At 46.9% G+C, this 19,219-nt stretch overlaps 1 protein-coding gene across 2 annotated transcripts in view; it reads left to right on the top strand.

Moving 5' to 3' along the window:
• The first annotated feature begins 347 nt into the window (after nt 1-347).
• Tgm4 (transglutaminase 4 (prostate)) overlaps nt 348-19,219 on the top strand; it is a 32,818-nt gene continuing 13,946 nt past the window's right edge. The window contains exons 1-11 of one of the 2 annotated variants that reach the window (XM_017313442.2): nt 417-432; nt 3,952-4,048; nt 5,128-5,227; nt 5,941-6,154; nt 7,101-7,198; nt 10,592-10,703; nt 12,091-12,209; nt 14,061-14,162; nt 16,693-16,864; nt 16,936-17,074; nt 18,280-18,383. In XM_017313442.2, coding sequence (XP_017168931.1) covers nt 417-432; nt 3,952-4,048; nt 5,128-5,227; nt 5,941-6,154; nt 7,101-7,198; nt 10,592-10,703; nt 12,091-12,209; nt 14,061-14,162; nt 16,693-16,864; nt 16,936-17,074; nt 18,280-18,383 — 1,273 coding nt within the window. Of the gene's footprint in view, nt 433-3,951; nt 4,049-5,127; nt 5,228-5,940; nt 6,155-7,100; nt 7,199-10,591; nt 10,704-12,090; nt 12,210-14,060; nt 14,163-16,692; nt 16,865-16,935; nt 17,075-18,279; nt 18,384-19,219 lie in introns of both variants that reach the window. The other variant, NM_177911.4, reaches the window with a different exon arrangement.

The following is a 19,219-nucleotide window of genomic DNA, read 5'->3' on the forward strand; positions in this document are numbered from 1 at the left end:
TACGTTCAAAATACAAACAAAAATTAAAACATTAGCCATCACTTAATTTAAAAAAAATAAAGCCATGAAATCAGTAAAGCTCTTCCCAGCTTCTCTGGGGGTCGCAGGATCCTGGCTTTCAGTGCCTTGTTTCTGGGGTCACAGAAGATACATGGCGCCATTCTCTGTGCTCCTTCCTTTGAAGTAGGCTCATCTTGTCTCCAACATTTCCTCCTGGGGCTGATATGGAAGATGATTAAGGTTTTGTTTCTGATCGATATAGTCCCCAAGCCTCGCCCCTTGGCAGCCACTGCAGAGTTGCATCTAACCCAGGAGCATATAAAAAGGGGCCACATCCTGCTCTGAGAATGATTCTGGCAGTGCCTTTGGCATCAGACTAGAGTCTTGACAGGGCTGCAGAGAGAGGTAGCAGGACCATGGACTCCAGGAATGGTGAGTGGGTAGAACCATCACAGTGGTACCTCGGCCTTCTGGGCACCTGCTGGGGTCCAGCCCTCTGATCCAGCCACTTGCCTCAAGGCACGGTGCCTGGGCCATTGTCCTCCTACCTAATCCATGGCTTGCTGTCTTGTTCATTGGAGAAAACCAAACTTTCAGATACATAGGAATTCTGAAATTCCCCCAAATACTTGCAAGAATAAGCATGGCTGATCACTTTTCACTTGCACTCCCTCACGCCGACCACATTAGCTTTTGTGTGGGCCAGTTAGTGCTCTCTGCAACCTGGCACCACACGCCATGCAGCCTTGTTCTGGATACAGAGCCATGGGTCAGGCAAGGAATGACTGCTTTGGAGTTCTGCAAAGGGGTGTAGTTGGAGTGACACACTGAATGAAAAATATAATTCTGCATAGCTCCTAGGCCACAGAGACTCTTCAGATGGCCGAATGCTTGTCCACATCCAAAAGAGGAGGACAGCAGGGCCAGGGACCTGGTAAAGGCTGTGCTTGCTGGGAGGATCCGCCGGTCGGAGAGACGGTTCCAGTTGAAGTTTGCATACGTAGCAGTGTGTCTTTGGGGTTTCTCAGCCATAATAAAAAGACAAGTCTATGAAAGTGCTTTGCAAACGACTAAGGACAACTGTGCTGGATTATTTTATGTCAACTTGACACAGGCTAGATTCATCTGAGAGGGAGGAAACTACAAGTGAGAAAATGTCCCCCTTGTAGGCAAGCCTGTATGGCATTTTCTTAATTAGTGATGGATGGGGAGAGCCCAGCCCATTGTGGGTGGGGCTATCAACGATCAGGCAGTCCTGGGGTCTATAAGAAATCAGGTTGAGCAAGCCATGAGGGGCAAGCCAGTAAACAGCACTCCTCCACAGCCTCTGTATCAGCTCCTGCCTTCCGGTTCCTGCGATGTTTGAGTTCCTGCCTTGGCTTCCCTCAGTAGACTACGACTGGGGATATATATGTAAGCCAAATAAACACTTTCCTTTGAAAGCTGCTTTGGTTATGGTGTTTCATCACAGCAATAGGAACCTTAACTAAGGAGCTGGAGAGTTGGCTCAGTGGTTAAGAGCACTGACTGCTCTTCCAGAGGACCCCAGCACCCACATGGCAGCTCACCACCACTGTAACTCTAGCTCCGGGGGATCAGACATCCTCATAGATATACATGCAGGCAAGACACCAATGCACATGAAATAAAAAAATAAGTGAATCATGAAAAAAAGAAACCTTAACCAAGAAAACCACTTAAAAAGGTATGGAGTTTCCTGGTCCAGCCAGCATGATGAGGGGAGAAATCCTCAGGCAAATGGCAAAAGACTGCAAGCTCAGGGTCACCAGTGATGGTGCAGTGTGAGGAGGGCCTAACACACTTGACATGTCCTCTCTGGTGACTGAGGACTTTCAGCATGGTGAGAGAATGAGCCATTTCCTTAGGAACAACAACACAAGCAGTAACAAGTAATAACTGGTCACTGCAAAAACTAGCCCTCATGGGTGCATGGCTCCAGTCCCTTCTCCAGAAGCAGGCATTACAGAGTGTCTCAGCAGTTGCATCTGCCATAGACAAATGCTTGCTTGTTACAGTAACAGAAGGCTTCTCCTCGGGTGTTTTCAATCCTCTTTCTAGAACTTTTCCTGACACTTCCTTTCTCAGCACCCCAGTAGGTCTTGGAACTGGAGTTATAGACTGTTGTGAGTTGCCATGTGGGTGTCAGGAATTAAACCCTGGTCTACAAGAGCAACTAGAGCTCTTAACTGCTGAGCCATCTCTTCAGCTCCTTTCACTGTATATTTAATTTCAAGAACTACTTTTATTTTTAGAAGTTATTTTAAGTATTTCTGGTTAATATTTTTTAATTTTTTCATTTAAATTTTTTTTATTTTATATGTATGTATGTCTTTGCATGTATGTCTTTGCATGACTTGTGTGCCTGGTGCCCAAGGAGGCCAGAAGATGGCGTCTGATCCCCTGGGACTGAAATTACAGATGGTTGTGAACCACCATGTGGGTGTTGAAAATAGAACCTGAGTCCTTGAAAAAGCAAGTGTCCTGAACCACCGAGCTATGTCTATAGCTCCTCCTCCCATAGCCTTTTTGAATTCCTTATGTCCCTAGCGTATTTTAACTTAGATATGTCATCGTTCAAAGCCTCTAACATACTTTCTTTTGGGGTGGATGTGGGGTGAGACAATTTGAGAATCTGTAGCCCTGGTCTGGAACTCACTTTGGCAGCCCAGGCTGACCTCAACCTGCCACCCTTCCGAGTGTGGGGATTACTGGACGAGCTGCCATGCCTGCTTTTAATCTTTGATTTCTTTGGAGAGAATACTGGGGACCTTTTCTGTGGAAATCCTGTAAAACCGTGGCTGAAAATGAGTTCCTTTGATGAGGATTGATGTTTGTGCTCTAAATCAGTGACAACTCTTTGGCCTGTGTGCCTAGGACAACAGTTTATACTTCCAATGTGAAGAGGTCCCAGCCCTCTGCAAGAAGAGGTAAGATTTGGAGAGCTTAAAAATTTCTGTGTCCAGTGGAACTCCTGTGCCTACAGCAGTTCTATAAAGACCCAAGGAATGCCCGTTGCCCTCAGAGGGGCACTGAGCACGGTGTCTTAGTTAGGATTTCTGTCTCTGTGATGAAATACCATGACTGAAAGCAACTTAGGAAGAAATGTGTTTATTTCAGCCTACAGCTTTCACTCAGAGAAGTCAGTGCAGGATCCTGGAGACAAGAGCTGATGCAGAGGCCATGGAGGAGTGCTACTTACTAGCATGCTCCTTGTGGCTTGCCCCTACTGCCTTCTTATAACACCTAAGACCAGAAGCCCAGGGGTATCACTGCCCATAGTTAATGTGGATCTCCCACATCAGCCATTGATCAGGAAAGCACCCTATGTGGGACTCACTCATGATCCTCTGAGCTTCAAAGGACTTGGCAAACCTACTTCTCTATCTATCATCCATAGCACGTGCAGTTTGTTCTAGGTTCAGGCCAGCTCTGCCCCACAGATGCCACTGTTTTGTGTGGCTCTCCCATGTACTCACATCCAAAATGCTCTGGTGCCTAGTGCAACTGATCTCAACTCTCACCAATAGCCTTTCCTGGGTTCTCTTCATGGACTCTAACCCTGCCACATGGCCCAAACCTCAGCTTCTCTCCATGACCTCTTCAGTTCTGGGGTTTTCACTACTACTGAGACTAACTACGTCTTCTCCAGTGGCATGCCTCAGCTGAGCTCCATGGCCCATTCATGCCTTCAAAACCATGGGAGACTCTTAAACTGTGAGGCTCAACTGCCAGCCTGAGATGCAGCTTTCGTCCCTCGGACCACAGGCTCAGTGTACTGCCCCTGAGGAAATGTTCCCAGGTTTGTGATCCTCAGTGATGCTGGTCTCTTCTTAACTGCTGCTTCTCTCTCAGCTCCAGCTAACCAGCATTGACTATCCCAGTAAAACAGAAGTTTTTCTTTGGTGTTTCTGATCTCCTGTTAATCTTCAGCCCCAGTCGAGGAGCGGAGAAAGCTCAGGTTGTATCTCTGGACTCTGCGGAAACTCATCCTGAATGCTGAGAGCCCTTTGGAGCTGGGGAAACCCCTGTACCTTGGGTCATGTCACCTCACCAGACAATTGCAGTTGAAGCCAGCGCTTCCCAAGGGCTTCTGGGTCCACAGAAGCAGTGATTCTAGAGAAACCGCTTCTCATCACCTGGGAGGCCTAGTAACCCAGGCTCTCTTAGACATCTAAGACACTGCTGTCTTCCTTCAACAGTCACTGGGAGACAGACATTCTCCAACTTAACCTCAGGTCCATGTGATCCACCTGGTCCCTTCACATCAATTTAGAAGTGCATCTCAATAGGTTTGATAACTCACCCAGGTGTTTCCAGTATGTGCCATGGCAGCACAGCACATTGGAACTGAGAACTGAGCCTCCATCCGGTCCTAACTGATACAAGACAGAGCAACTCCCACACCTTAGGCTCGGGGATCACAGAGGAAGAGGGATTGTTAAGATTCTAAGAGCCAGAGGAGCAAAAGTTAGCTGTGAAGTTGTGTTTCCTAAAAATATCAGAAGCTAGACCCATGAAGTCTCAGCAGTGTGACTGCCTAGACAGGACTTGAACAAGAATAAACACCAAGGGCCATGTCCATGTGGATAGAGAGAAGCTCACGAGGCCTCAACGCCATAGGAAGAACTACAGGCAACTAAGGAATGCTGGAGAACAGGCGAAACAGTATTCCCCAGGGAAGAGCACACCAATTATACCAACTGGTCAGCCCTGAAAAGATATACATATGAGTAACATTCCATGGACCAAGCAGGTTGTATAAGAGAGAGAGAGAGAGAGAGAGAGAGAGAGAGAGAGAGAGAGAGAGAGAGAGAGAGAGAGAGAGAGAGAGAGAGAGAGAGAGAGAGGAGAGAGAGAGAGAGAGACTGCACCCAGAAAGGACGAGGCATTTCCTTCACCAGTTGAGCTCCTTGGCAGAAGCAAAAGAAGGGACTCAGTGGGAAGAGGATGCTGATTCCCTCCATGCTGCCCTGGTCCCCTTCACTGGACCATGGGAGTTCTTGGAGCCACAACTGTTTGGATAAAAAGGCTGAGTCTGGCAACTTTATAGTCTACCATTCTCTTTGGGGTGTGAACTCTCACCTATTGGTGTTGTCTCATTTGCAGTAGTCCAACAGCTGGACTGACAGAGACGGAGAGCAGTCAAACGCTCCCCTCCCCACCACTCCTCGATAGCATCCAGGAACCAGTTTACAGACCTGGGAGGGTGAGCAGTAGGGACACCTCCTAGCAGTTACTGGTGGAAGTGCTCGGCAGGGCTATGACTTCCATCTGTCAGCTTGGTCCTCCATATCTTGTGAGGACAATATGCACACAACCAATTTAAAGATAGGAGACTGTCTTAGTTAGAGTTCCCATTGCTGTGAAGAGACATTATGACCATGGCAACTCTTATAAATGAAAACATTTCATTGGGGCTGGCTTACAGTTTCAGAGGTTAGTTCGTTATTATCATGACAGCATGTGGGCAGACGTGGTGCTGGAGACGGAGCTGAGAGTTCTACATCTTCATCCACGGGCAGCAGAAGTGATTGTGTGCAACACTGGGCATAGCTTGAGCATATGAGACTTTAAAGCCCACTGACAGATGTAGTGACATACTTCCTCCAACAAGATCACACCTCCCAATAGTGGCCCACTCCCTATGGGTCAACCATTCAAACATATAAATTCATTCCTATTCAAGTCACCACAGACACCAAATCTCAGATTATCATGGCCCCCAGGGATAGGACAAGGATCCCCCTCTTCCCCTCCCTGAGCTGTCAGTTAGGAGTTAACCTTGTTTGTGTCTTCCCGCTGTGTGCTAAGGATCCCCCTCTTCCGCTCCCTAAGCTGTCAGTTAGGAGTTAACCTTGTTTGTGTCTTCCCGCTGTGTGCTAAGGATACCCCTCTTCCCCTCCCTGAGCTGTCAGTTAGGAGTTAACCTTGTTTGTGTCTTCCCGCTGTGTGCTAACAGTGCTTATCATTTACGCTGTGAATGTGGAGAGAAAGCTGAATGCTGCTGCCCACCACACATCCGAGTACCAGACCAAGAAGCTCGTGCTGAGGCGTGGACAGATATTCACTCTGAAGGTGATACTGAACCGACCTCTCCAACCTCAGGATGAGCTGAAGGTGACATTCACTTCCGGTGAGGCCCCAGCCCCAGCCCCAGGAGCAGGAGGGAGGGTTGGACCAAAGGTTTATAAATGTGCGATGGCCAAGAGTGACTTTGATCCCGAGACCTCAGCTTCCCCATGCTGAGCACGGTCTGAGAGCTGCATTAACCACTGATGCTGCAGTTGGTCAAACCCTTGGCCAAGCAGCGGAGATAGCCAGGGAAAAGTCAGAGCAGACTGAGGGATCTGGAACATGTTGTAGAGATGACCTGCAGAACTGTTTGCTGACACTGTAGCTCTGTGGGCTTGAGGTAAACCATAATAGCAATCAAAACCTGAGGGGCTGAGGAGATAGTCTAGTCAGTGATCTGCCTGTCACACAAGCATAAGGACCTGAGTTTGTATCCCCAGTCACCCAGGTGAAAAACCAAGAAATACCATCTTATTTGGTGGAGCTGTAGACAGGCTGATCCTAGAACTCTCAGACCAGTCAGCTTAGGCTAATTGGTGAGCTCCAAGTTGAGTGAGAGGGCTTGTTTCAAAGATCAAAAACAAAACAAAAGATGGAGAGTGACTAGGAAAACCCTCAATGTTGACCTCTGGCACACACACACACACACACACAGAGGTACACACACACACACATACCCACATACTGCATTTTGGCAGGAAGATCATTAGTTTAATTCATGTTGTAGTGACTATACCTTGCAGGGCTAAACAATTTAACAAAACAGATAGAGACATGCAAAAGGTGCTAGGATTATAGGCAAGGATATAGATGAGGTAGCCTTGCCTAATTTGAGCAAACTGCAACCCAGATAGCCAAGGTGGAGGAAGACCATGAGTCCTATTAAGGCAGAGGGACCAACCAACAATTGAGGGCTGCACATCAGGAGCTGTGAAGGAGTGGTAGGTAGGCAAAGATGCCGTACTGGGGGTTGGTGTCAAGACTCACTTTTCTATTGGTGTTTCCAGGACAGAGAGACCCACCCTACATGGTGGAGCTTGATCCAGTGACATCCTACCGTTCTAAGGGCTGGCAGGTGAAGATTGCCAAACAGTCTGGCGTAGAGGTGAGGACCATAGTGTTGGGGTACTGTCTGGTGGTTTTGGAATAGTTCTCTGACTCAACTGAGAATCTCCTGTTTATCCCTTCCTGGCTGTCCAGTTGTGTAATGATGCTTCCTACCCATAGCCATGGCTCTGGGTACATCAGATCCCTTTTGCTTACCCATAAGCACACAGTAACTCTGACTAGACAGATGGCTTGCATAGCTCTTGTTTTCATTTATATTCACTGGAGGAAATAAACAGAGAAAAATGAATAAGAGTAATCCATCGGAGCCAGAGTGGTGCGTGCCTTTATTTCCTGCCCTCTCTGGAGACAGAGGCAGGCAGATTTTTGTGAGTTCCTGACCAGCCTGGTTGGTCAGCAGTGAGTTCCAAGATAGCCAGGGCTATAGAGAGAGTAGAGGGGGGGGGAGAGGAGAAACAGAATCAGAGGAATAGAGACAGGAGAGGGGGAAGGAGAGGAGAGATGGAGGGGTGGAGGGAGGGAGAGCAGAAGGAAAGAAGAAAAAAAATAGCATGTCTTCCCACAAGCACGGCTGTCCATTCTTCCCTCAGAGGTTTCTGCTGTGTTTAAACTCAAATGAAGATGGAGACACATGGCTTCTTGTCCCCTTCTCTTAGCAAAACTTGAGAACTTTACTGATGTTCCTTTGTTTAGTGGTTGCTCAAGTGCATGGGCTGGTGATGGCTTCTCTGACGTTCTTTGTAAAGCTGTCTGTCTGTATTTCCACTGTTGGAAACCCACTACCATCTATCACCACCTCCTAGCTAGATCTCTTAACCTAGCAATGGCTACTTCCTGTAGGACACAGCCTACAGATCCCATTGCTAGGTTAATTCCAAGATTTAAAAACAGCAATGATTTTCTAGTTTTCCAAAAGCAGAATTTGTAGTTGGCAAATGAGTAAGTGGACCTGGTCCTCAGCCCTCCTCAGTTTCCCCCATACCTCTGTCCCCCTGGTTCTCACCCCCCTCAGTTTCCCCCACACCCCTGTCCCCCTGGTTCTCACCCCCTCAGTTTCCCCCATACCTCTGTCCCCCTGGTTCTCTGCTCCCCTCAATTTTCCCCCACACCCCTGTACTGCTGGTTCTCAGCCCCCCTCAATTTTCCCTATACCTCTGTCCCCCTGGTTCTCAGCCCCCCTCAGTTTCCCCTGCACCCCTGGTTCTCAACCCCCCTCAGTTTCCCCCACACTCCTGTACCCCTGGTTCTCAGCCCCCCTCAGTTTCCCCCACACCTCTGTCCCCCTGATCCTCAGCCCCCATCAGTTTCTCCCACCTCTTTCCCTTCCTTTCCTTCTGGCCATAATCAAGGCTCCCATTTCCAATTTGTAGCCACATTTTGTGTTTTCAGGCATTCAGGACAGCTCTCTGGAAGGCCTGAGGTTCATTCTCCTTCTCTAAGAACCTCAGTTTTGATTTTGGAGCTGGTGGGAATGGCACCTGCAGAGGTGAAAATTGGGTAGGGAATGGGCTAAATTTCTTCACACAAAAGGCACTGTCTAACTTTTTTTTTATTTAAAATTGTTTATTTTTAACAGCACCCATAAAGGAAGTGAATCATAAATTTCCATGGGGAGGATATGTGTGTATCAAGTGTGTGTGTGTGTGTGTATGTGTCTGTGTGTGTGTGTGTGGTGTGTGTATCAAGTGTGTGTGTGTGTGTGTGTGTGTGTGTGTGTGTGTGTGTGAGCTGAGTGCTTGAGGCACTGGGCCCCCTGGAGCTGGTGTTGCAAGGAATCAAGGGGTGGAAAACGGAATAGTTCCACTTACTATCACTCCTAGTGACCCTCTAGGAAAATTTTTGCTTCCTGTCCCCATAACTCTAGGTTCTGCTGGCCTAGAATTGGCTCCAGAGAGGGGAGTGCTCCTACCAGGAGCTACAACAAACATTCCATTGAACTGGAAACTCAGACTTCCCCCTGGTCATTTTGGGCTTCTAATGCCCTTAAACCAACAGGCTAAAAAAGGAATAACAGTGTTAGGAGGGGTGATAGATCCAGATTACCATGGGGAAGTTGGATTACCTCTTCACAGCTGTGAAGGAGCCTTACTTGGGTTCTGGGAGTTGAACTCAGACTCTCTACGAGAGCAGTTTGGATCTTTAACCAATGAACCATCTCTCCAGCCTGCTGCTATTTTTTTTTTTAAAGATTTATTTATTTATTATATGTAAGTACACTGTAGCTTCAGACACTCCAGAAGAGGGCGTCAGATCTCCCTACGGGTGGTTGTGAGTTGCTGGGATTTGAACTCAGGACCTTCAGAAGAGCAGTCAGGTGCTCTTACCCGCTGAGCCATCTCACCAGCCCGCCTGCTGCTATTTAAAAAAAAAAAATCAAGTATATGAACACCTATGTAGGGCCTGTGAAGGCCAGGGATCCTAGCATTACCTATGCCATGCAGGCTGAGCTTCCTGTGTTGCTTGGTAATGAATGCTGTTGAGGGACACACAGGAAAGGTCTTAGTAGCCCAGAGCTCTGCCACCTGAGTACTGGGGAGGGACTTTGTCCCCACTGTCCTTTTGGTGCTCAGGAACACTTTCTCATGGAACAGACCCTAACCAAGACAGCCATGTGTCACTATGGGTTGGGGTGGGGACATCTTACCTTCCAGGAGGCTTCATCTCCTTCTTACTGCCTTGAGTATGTGTTGCTCATTTAATTCGCACAACCACTCCAGGGAGATGGGAAGGGGGTTAGCAAGTTTTTAAGCAAGGAGACTGATGAACATGAGAAAATAAGAAAGTTGCAACGCCATTCAGCTAGTAGAAGACAGAGCTAGCGTTAGAACTGGCCGCCATTGCTCCTAAAAGACACCTTCTAGTCACAAGTATCCTGTAGATTTGGAAGACAATGGATTGTGTGGCAATGATGGGAAATAAAATTCTTAGTGCTGCTGAAGCACTGTCTATGTCTTAATTTTCTGTCCAGCCACTACTTACCCTAAAGCATGGACAGCAGTCTGGGTGCCTTTGAAGATGCTCGATGAACTGCAGGACTAAAGTACATCTAGGGCTTCCAGCGTGTAGGCAAGTGCTCTACTGTGAGCAGTATGCAGGCCCTGTAGAGAACAGGCTCTTTTTAACGACAGCCGGAGGATCTACCCTATGGTCTGGGAGGTGGCACCATCTGCACGCAGGCACGAAGAGAATACAGCTTGAAATGAACAACACCTATGAGCTGTAGACCCAAGTTTGTCTGTCACTCTGGGGGGCTTGCTCGACCTTCCTGCCTGGTGGGTTGTCTGATGTGTTCACACTGGGGTAGCCCTGATTGCTGGGCTGAGCCCAGAGAGAACGATTTGTTGGGGCTGATGATTCTTGTTAAAGGCTTCAGAGGCTTCCGAGCTGAGTCAGGAGAGAGGGAGTGTGCCATGTCTTGTGCTTCATGCAGGTTATTCTGAATGTCATCAGTGCTGCTGACGCCGTAGTGGGAAGGTACAAGATGAGGGTGAACGAGTATAAAGCTGGAGTATTCTACCTTCTCTTCAATCCGTGGTGCTCAGGTAACTCGGAGTTCAGTTCTGCTGTGGGATGTGTCCCTTTCATGTGCAGGCCTTGTGTGACTCCGCAAGACGTACCCATGCTTGCACCGGGTTTGCAGTGCAGAGTCCCTGAGCCCTTCTTTGTTCCCTTGATACTCTCCAACCAGCTGAAAGACATGACCAGGCACAGTTAGTGTATGCCTAGAAGATCCTCTGGTGGCCAAGCCCACGGACCCATGTCTCTTCTGCCTTTTCAGCTTATCCTCACTGCCCTGCCAAACCCAGCCAGCTTCTGCTTCCAGCCCTGTTCAGAGTCTTCTGGGAGCCACTGTGACTCCTTCCTTCACAACTCTAGGGTGGGACTTGAATTTTAACAGTGGCTCCTCTCATCTGCAAATGTGGCTCTTCTGCCACCTTATTCCGCCCTGTGGCTACCCTTGAGCCTTTATACAAATGTCACTCAAGGATACTTTTTAGTTCAAATTTTTATTATTTTTTTTAATTTTAAATTAATCTTTCTCAGTCTTTGTTAGTTCTCTGAGAGCTTTGTCAATCTGGTTGGATGATATTAACCTTCCTACTCCAACTTCCTCCAGATCCCCCACACATGCCTTCCCTATCCATCCAAATGTGTCCTCCATTTTTTTTCTTTTTTTTTAAATACACCAGTGTTGCTCCAGAAACCCTGGACCTGAGACATGTCAAACAGGTAGTACTCTGATCTTACCTCACACTTGCCCGGCAGCCTTGTTTGTTTAACTTTAACACTTAATTAGTGTGTGCTCATGTGTGTGTGTGTATGCACATGAGTGCGAGTATACAGGTGCATGTGGGTGAGTGTGCACACAGTTATGAATGTGCATGTGTGTATATGTGGAATTGGAGTTATGGATGGTTGCAAGCCACTCTGTGGATGCTGGGAATGGAACTTGGGACCTCTGCAAGAACAAGTGCTCTTAACTGTGGAGCCATCCCTCCAGCTCTTGGAATCTTTCTTTTATTAAGGGCTTCCGATTTACTTAATGACAATTTTGATCATGTTCACATTTCCCCACAGTTTTCCAGTAAATGAGCCTTACACCTGGTTCAAGATGTACTTTGGAAGTTCTTCATTTTTTGTCTGTTTATTTTTGCTTTTGAGACAGAGTCATTCTGTGTAGCCCTGGCTGTCCTAGAACCCTCAGTGTAAACCGGGCTGGCCTCAGAGTACTAGGGAACCACCTGCCTCAGCCTCCCAAGTGCTGGGGTCAAGGCATGACCCACTGCGTCTGGGTCTTTGTATTTTGCATGTACAATGTATTGCTGTGACCCTTTCTGTTTCCTGTGTCCATGCCCCCTTACATGTGTTGTCCCAACCTGCCTCTGTCTCAGGGGTGGCCAGTAACATGTGTGTGTGGTCTTGCTCCAGACGACAGTGTCTTCATGGCTAGTGAGGAAGAACGAGCAGAGTACATCCTTAATGACACCGGCTACATGTACATGGGTTTCGCCAAACAAATTAAAGAGAAGCCCTGGACCTTTGGTCAGGTAATACAGACTGTCTTCGTGTGGCTGCACCAGGCACACTTGATAGACCACTTCTTTCTTAGCGGCTATCAAGCAAAGGCTGTGGAGGAAAGTGGGTTCACCTCAGCTGAAACACTAGCCTCACAAGTGTGAAAGTGGCCTGAAAGGACTACTAAGCTCCACAGACCCTGCTCCCCAGTAATGCTTATCACAAGACACACAGACCAGGTTTGCTGGTGCATACCTGTAATATAAGGACAAGAGAGGTTGAATCTGAAGTAGTGGTAACAATTTGTCTCAATATACCTATATGAGCCAGGTGCCTTTAATCCCAGCACTCATAGGCAGATAGATCTCTATGAGAACGAGTCTAAGACAGCTGAGGCTACATAGACCCAGTTTCAATAAAGCAACAAAACTAATAAGACCTAAGATAAACAAACACCAAGTGGAGAGGGGGAGGAACAAAAAAGGAACCATAGAACATTTACTGAGGTGGCAGGTTCCCTTAGCAACAACTCTGCAGTTTAGAGTATTTCGCTTTAAACTATTGTGTATGGGTGCACTGTGAGTGTTACAGCTCTGAAGGGTAAGGCATTCTGGCAGTCTGCAGCCAAGGAGTACCACAAAGTCACACCACACAACACACCACAAAGTCACACCGCACACACAACACACCACAAAGTCACACCGCACACACAACACACCACAAAGTCACACCGCACAACAAACCTCACACAGGAGATTCACTGTTAGAGACATAAAAGGGTGGCTGCCTCTGCTCCGGTAAGAAACAATGAGGGGGCTGGTGAGATGGTTCAGTGGGTAAGAGCACCCAACTGCTCTTCCAAAGGTCCCGAGTTCAAATCCCAGCAATCACATGGTGGCTCACAACCATCCATAACAAGATCTGACTCCCTCTTCTGGAGTGTCTGAGGACAGCTACAGTGTACTTACATATAATAAATACATAAATCTAAAAAAAAAAAAAAAGAAACAATGAGGAATCGAGCAGGAGGCAGGCTTTAGATAGACTTTCTTGGGGGCAGAGCTTTTTCGGTTGAATATTACCAGAGTGGAGATTGGTGAGATTTCAAGCAGAGCCCAGGGATTGGTGAGATTTTTGAACTCAGGGATTGGTGGGCTTTCAAACTCAGGGATTGTTGATTTTGGTAGGTTTCAAACCCTGCACTGGCCTCAGACCTTCTACCCTACATGCACACATGCTACCGTGTGTGTGTGTGTGTGTGTGTGTGTGTGTGTTGTATGTATGTGGTCAGAACCACTTTCAAGAGTCAATTTCCTCTTTCTATGGGGTGGAGCCTGAGGATCAAATTCAGGCATCTTTACCACTAAACTATCCTACCTTCCCTATTTTTTGTTTTGAATGCTTTATGTGTATTTTTTTGTATGTATGTCTGTGCACTGTGTGCTTGCCTGGTCCCTGTAGAGGCCAGAAGAGGGCATTGGATCTCCTGGAACTGGCTGTGAGCCACTGTGTGGGTACTGGGAGTTGAACCCAGGTCTCCTGTCAGAACAACAAGTGCTCTTAACCACAGAGCTATCTCTCCAGCACCCCTCCCCATTCATTTTTTATTACTAATACTAATATAGTTGAGATAATATTTCTTGTACACAGTTTGTCTTTTCAGCGTCTGTGCTCTATGAGCCTTTAGTTGTCCTTAACTGTTGCCTTGTGTCTAGTTGTTTAAATGGCGTCTGCTGTGGAATGTGCAGGATCTGGTGGGAGACTGTGGGCAAGTTCCCTTACTTGGTAGATGAGATACCCCTAAAAGCAATGCAAATTAGTTGGGGTGGCTTCTCGTTTGACACAGCAGACTCTTGATGCCTCTTTCTTTATCTCCATGACAGTTTGAGAAGCACATCCTGAGCTGCTGCTTCAACTTGTTGTTCCAGTTGGAGAACAATGAGATGCAGAACCCAGTGCTTGTGTCCAGGGCCATCTGTACTATGGTATGTGGAGAGGCCGGGTTCTACATCCAGACTCCTGGACGTCTATACAGTAAATGCGATTGTGGTCCATCAACAGCTGCTTAGCTGATTTAGCTTTCCCTGTAAACAGTAAGCTGCTCTACATGGAGCGCACAGGGAGCTGTGGCTGAGCAGTCAGTCAAAACTACCAAGGAATGTATGTCTGCCATTGTCCTGAGCACAGGTTTTCAAACTTGAGCTCAGGAGGCCAATTTTGGCACTTCTAAGTTGACCTTAGGAAAATGGCTTTTTCAGTCATTCAGAGATGGTATAAATATTCGAGGTCTTCTTCCTCCTGCAAGCCTGGCCACAGCTGGGATGAACACTGTCATGAATGCACTGTGATAGAGACACACAAGACATGTTTGTCTTCCCACAGTGTCAGAATTTATTGAATAATAAACTCATAAGCTATGTCAGCTACCTTAGCCCAACATACCAAGTAGTACTGATTTGCCAGTCAAGGCAAACATGTGTTCTTTTATTTCAGTCTTACTAATATTATCTCTTGGATTACACATCACACAGTCAACATATCTACATGTATGCATGGATGGATGGATGGATGGGTGTGTGGATGAGTGAATGGATGGATGGATGGGTGAATGGATGGATAGGTAGATGATAGATGGATGGATAGGTGGATGGGTAGATGGATGGATGGATGGATGGATGGATGAATAGATGGATAAATGGATGGGTGGATAGATAGATGGATGGATGAATAGATGGATGGGTGGATAGATAGATGAATGGATGGGTAGATGGATGGATACATGGATGGATGGATGGATGGATGGATGGATGGATGGATGGTGGATAGATGGTTATAAAGTGGTCACAAAAGGGTCAAAGAAGCTGCAGCAGAATCCAAGGAGTGTGAGGAGACCTGAGAGGCAAAGGAAGTGGCATAAAGATCTGTATCGTGTGTGTGTGTGTGTGTGTGTGTGTGTGTGTGTGTGTGTGAGAGAGAGAGAGAGAGAGAGAGAGAGAGAGAGAGAGAGAGAGAGCACTAACCTTGATATAGGTATTCGAAAGTGCTGCAGAATACAGCTGTGAGATTACAGGTTTTATCCAAGACTCATGGTCAAGCCAAGCTGTGGAAATGAAGTGTGGAACAGTGGCTGCCACTGGATGAAGTACAGGGCAGGGTCCAGATCGACAGCAGTTTAAGTAAGTTATATTGGCAGTGGGAATAGGGCCGAGCAGAGACCTCTGGGACAGTCAGTTCCCTTGTTCATACAAGCACAGGTGACAGGTCGCCATCGCAATGCTAGAGGTCCACTTCAGGGTCCAGATGAAGGTGTTTGCTAAGGTCTTGGGCCTGGCTTTCCTGGTAGGAGTGTGCTGTCCCTGTGCTCTGGTGGCTCTAAGTTGCTATAGTCCTTTTGTACGCTGATCCCTTTTGATTGCTAGGCATGTCCTGTACCAGTCTGTGCCTGCTAAAACATCATCCTGCCTCTGCATTTGAACCCTGGAGTCAAGTGCTGCTTGTAAAATGGAAGTCCCCAGGGCAAGGCACAGCCTACAAAACCACCATTTCACAAATATGGAAGAGCTTAGGCAGGGCTTCCCGAGTGCAATAACCGTGTCCCAGGATCTTTGCTGCTGATGGTCAGCCATTGTCTACTGTATCCAAGGCAGCAGTCCTCAAACCCTGCGGTCAGGACATCAAGACACTGTTAAAAGGTACCAAGGACCCCAAGTAGCTTATGTTTATATGGCTTATGTCTACAAATGTGTAGAAGTTATACCTTATGATTATACTTATAATATGAATATTTTATTACAGGTATATAAATATTATATTTAGAAATTATATTTTATACACACACATGCAACAAATCTGTTTTCTGCTAAGAGAATAATAATAAATCTACAAGTTAACCAATTGTTTTTGTGTGTGTTTAAAAACTTTCTGGGGCTGGAGAGATGGCTCAGTGGTTAAAAGCACTGACTGCTCTTCCAGAGGTCCTGAGTTCAATTCCCAGCAACCACATGGTGACTCACAACCATCTGCAATGGGGTCTAATGCCCTCTTCTGGTGTGTTTGAAGAGAGCAACGGTGTACTAATATACATAAAATAAGTAAATCATTAAAAAAGAAATTAAAACAAAGCTTTCTGAAGTGTAAAATGTAGTGAAGAGAGTAGTGTGGCTTGCAGTTTTGCAAATCTCTTTAGTGTCCACCTTAGTAGATATCTGTTGCAGTTTTCATCCATAGAGGGACCTTGTTATATCATTTTGGTTAAAACACGTGAAGACCATCTGTCGCCCTGCGCATATTGGCACAGCCTTTTCAGATTACGGTAGATGCTCTTCTCTGCCATTTGACTCTCACTCAGTGAGTGATGGCTTCTTTAGGATAGTACAGGAGGAGAAGCCAAGTCTTACTATGTAGCTAGACCTGTTCTTAAACTTGCTCTTTGGCCCTTCTGGGTAGCCACCTGCCCTGGATAAACTCTAGGTTTGGGAAGGGCACAAATGCTAGCACAGTTCTCTCCTGTGTCAGATGTGTGCTGCGAACGGCGGAGTGCTGATGGGGAACTGGACAGGAGACTATGCCGATGGCACGGCCCCATATGTGTGGACCAGCAGTGTACCCATCCTGCAGCAGCATTATGTCACCAGGATGCCTGTACGCTACGGCCAGTGCTGGGTTTTCTCTGGAATCCTGACCACAGGTAGGCTGCAGCCGGGGCTGGGGCTGCTCAGTTCCCACAGAAGCTAACAATCCCGCCCTGGGTCATTTCAGCACTGAGAGCAGTGGGTATCCCAGCTCGAAGCGTGACTAACTTTGAGTCAGCCCATGATACAGAAAAGAACCTCACAGTAGACATCTACCTGGATGAATCGGGCAAGACAATTCCACATCTGACCAAAGACTCTGTCTGGTAGGCTCCCTCCAGGTGGTCTCTTCTGTTCTCTTCTGTTCTGTTCTGTGGGCCTTGAAGCTTCTCTGCAGACTGGTTCAAATTGTGAGCAGTATCAACACCAGAAACCCACTTTGCATAGTCAGCCTCATAGTGTGACCCATAAGTCCTGAGAAGGCTTGTTAAACATAAATATCCCTGGAGGCAAAGGCCAAGAATTGGTATTTACTTCTGGCCCCCAGCCCTAGGGACTGAGACAGGTTGCTGTGTGTCACACTCTGAGGTAACTGGTATCCTCAGTCAGCAAGAGGCACTGTTGTGCCCTCTGACCCAGTGCACAAACACTCTGCAGGCTGAAAATGCAGGTATTGTATGGGTGTGTGGGTGTATGGGGAGGACTGGAGGTCGGGGCGGGGTCATGGCTTCTACCACTGTTCTTCAAACACTGTTGTGAAGGTCCAGTTCACATGCCAAGACTTTCACTTTGGCACTACATGTGGAAGACACCAAAGCCTGTTAACCAATATGGTAAACTGTTTTATGGCATATGTCTTTAATCCAAATACTCAGGAGGCAGAGGCAGGAGGATCTCTGTGAGCTTGAGGTCAGCTTGGTCTACAGAGTGAGTTCTAGGACACCCAGGACTACACAGAAAAACCCTGTCTTGAAAAACAAAACAGCTGGGTGTAGTGGCGCACGTCTTTAATCCCAGCACTTGAGAGTCAGAGGCAGGCAGATTTCTGAGTTTGAGGCCAGCCTGGTCTACAAAGTGAGTTCCAGAACAGCCAGAGCTATACAGAGAAACACCAAAAAAAAAAAAAAAAAAAAAAAAAAAAAAAAAAACCAAAAAAACCAAACCAAACCAAACCAAAAAAACCCAGGCAAACAAGCAAGAATATGGAATATTGTCCAGACACAAAACTATTCATGAATTAAATCAGAATCCTGAGGGGGAAAGAATTTACAGTTGTTTGCTCATTTGTTCATTCATTCACTCATTCATTCATCTGGCAGAGGATTAATAATTGTTCTCTTGACTCTTTGGGTCTGAGGAGTTTCTCCCTACTGCCCGCCTTCTCTAAGCTCTGCTTTCCACAAAGTACTCAGAATTGTCCTTGCCTCTGTTGACAAGGGTTCCCACCTCTTCAGAACAACCTTAGAGGGCTATGATGGCAGGTTCTCTAACTACATGGCTGGCTCTGGTGAGGCTGTTTCTCCTGCCACAGGAATTTCCACGTGTGGACAGATGCCTGGATGAAAAGGCAGGATCTACCTCATGGCTATGATGGCTGGCAGGTCCTGGATTCTACACCCCAGGAAATCAGCGATGGTGAGTTTGTATGAGGCACTGTAGGAGCAGGGGACAGAGGCAATGTCTGGGCTGCTCTTCTGACTAGTCTGTGCAGAGTCAAGTTGGTCTTGGATGGTTACCCTCACACTGAGCACGGCCTTGTGAAGAGAACACAAAGGACAGTGAGCACGGGTGCTGACGGAAGGGAGGTACAACTCACATTTTCAAACGTTTTACAATCATGTTTATTAATTGGTTTGTGTGTACACACATGCATCATGGTGGAAGTCAGAGGACAACTTGTGAGAGTCAGGTCTCTCCTGTCACATGGGTACCAGGGAGTGAATTAAGGCTTACAGGCTTAGCAGATAACTCCTGCCACTTAGTTGTTTTGATAGCCCATAGCTAATCTTTCAAAGCCCGTTTTTGTCATTATCTGTGTTTTTCAAATCCATGCTCAGGGAGGTGAAGTGAATGTGGTTAGTAGCTGCAGGTATCTGGAACAGTTGAGCTCCAGTTGGATGGTGTATTCCCCCTTACAGTTTAACCTATTACCTTGTCTTGGGTTGGGTGAAAGGGGCTGCAAAGAGCTTGAAGAGTTTCTGTGTAGATGAGGTGTGGTCTAAGGCTACCTAAAAAAATCTGTGAAATTGTTATAAAGCTAATATGCCTTACCAGTGAGAAACCACCCTGCACACATAAACGATTAACAAAGGAAAAAACTCTTTAAGAATGCATGATAGTTTCTGGGTGGTGGTAGCACACACCTTTAATCATGGCAGTCTGGAGGTAGAGGCAGGCAGATCTCTGTGAGTTCGAGGCCAGACTGGTCTACAGAATAAATTCCAGGAGAGCCAGGACTACATGAAGAAACT

This window comes from Mus musculus, chromosome 9, assembly GCF_000001635.26.
Source record: "Mus musculus strain C57BL/6J chromosome 9, GRCm38.p6 C57BL/6J".
NCBI classification, from domain to species: Eukaryota; Metazoa; Chordata; class Mammalia; order Rodentia; family Muridae; genus Mus; species Mus musculus.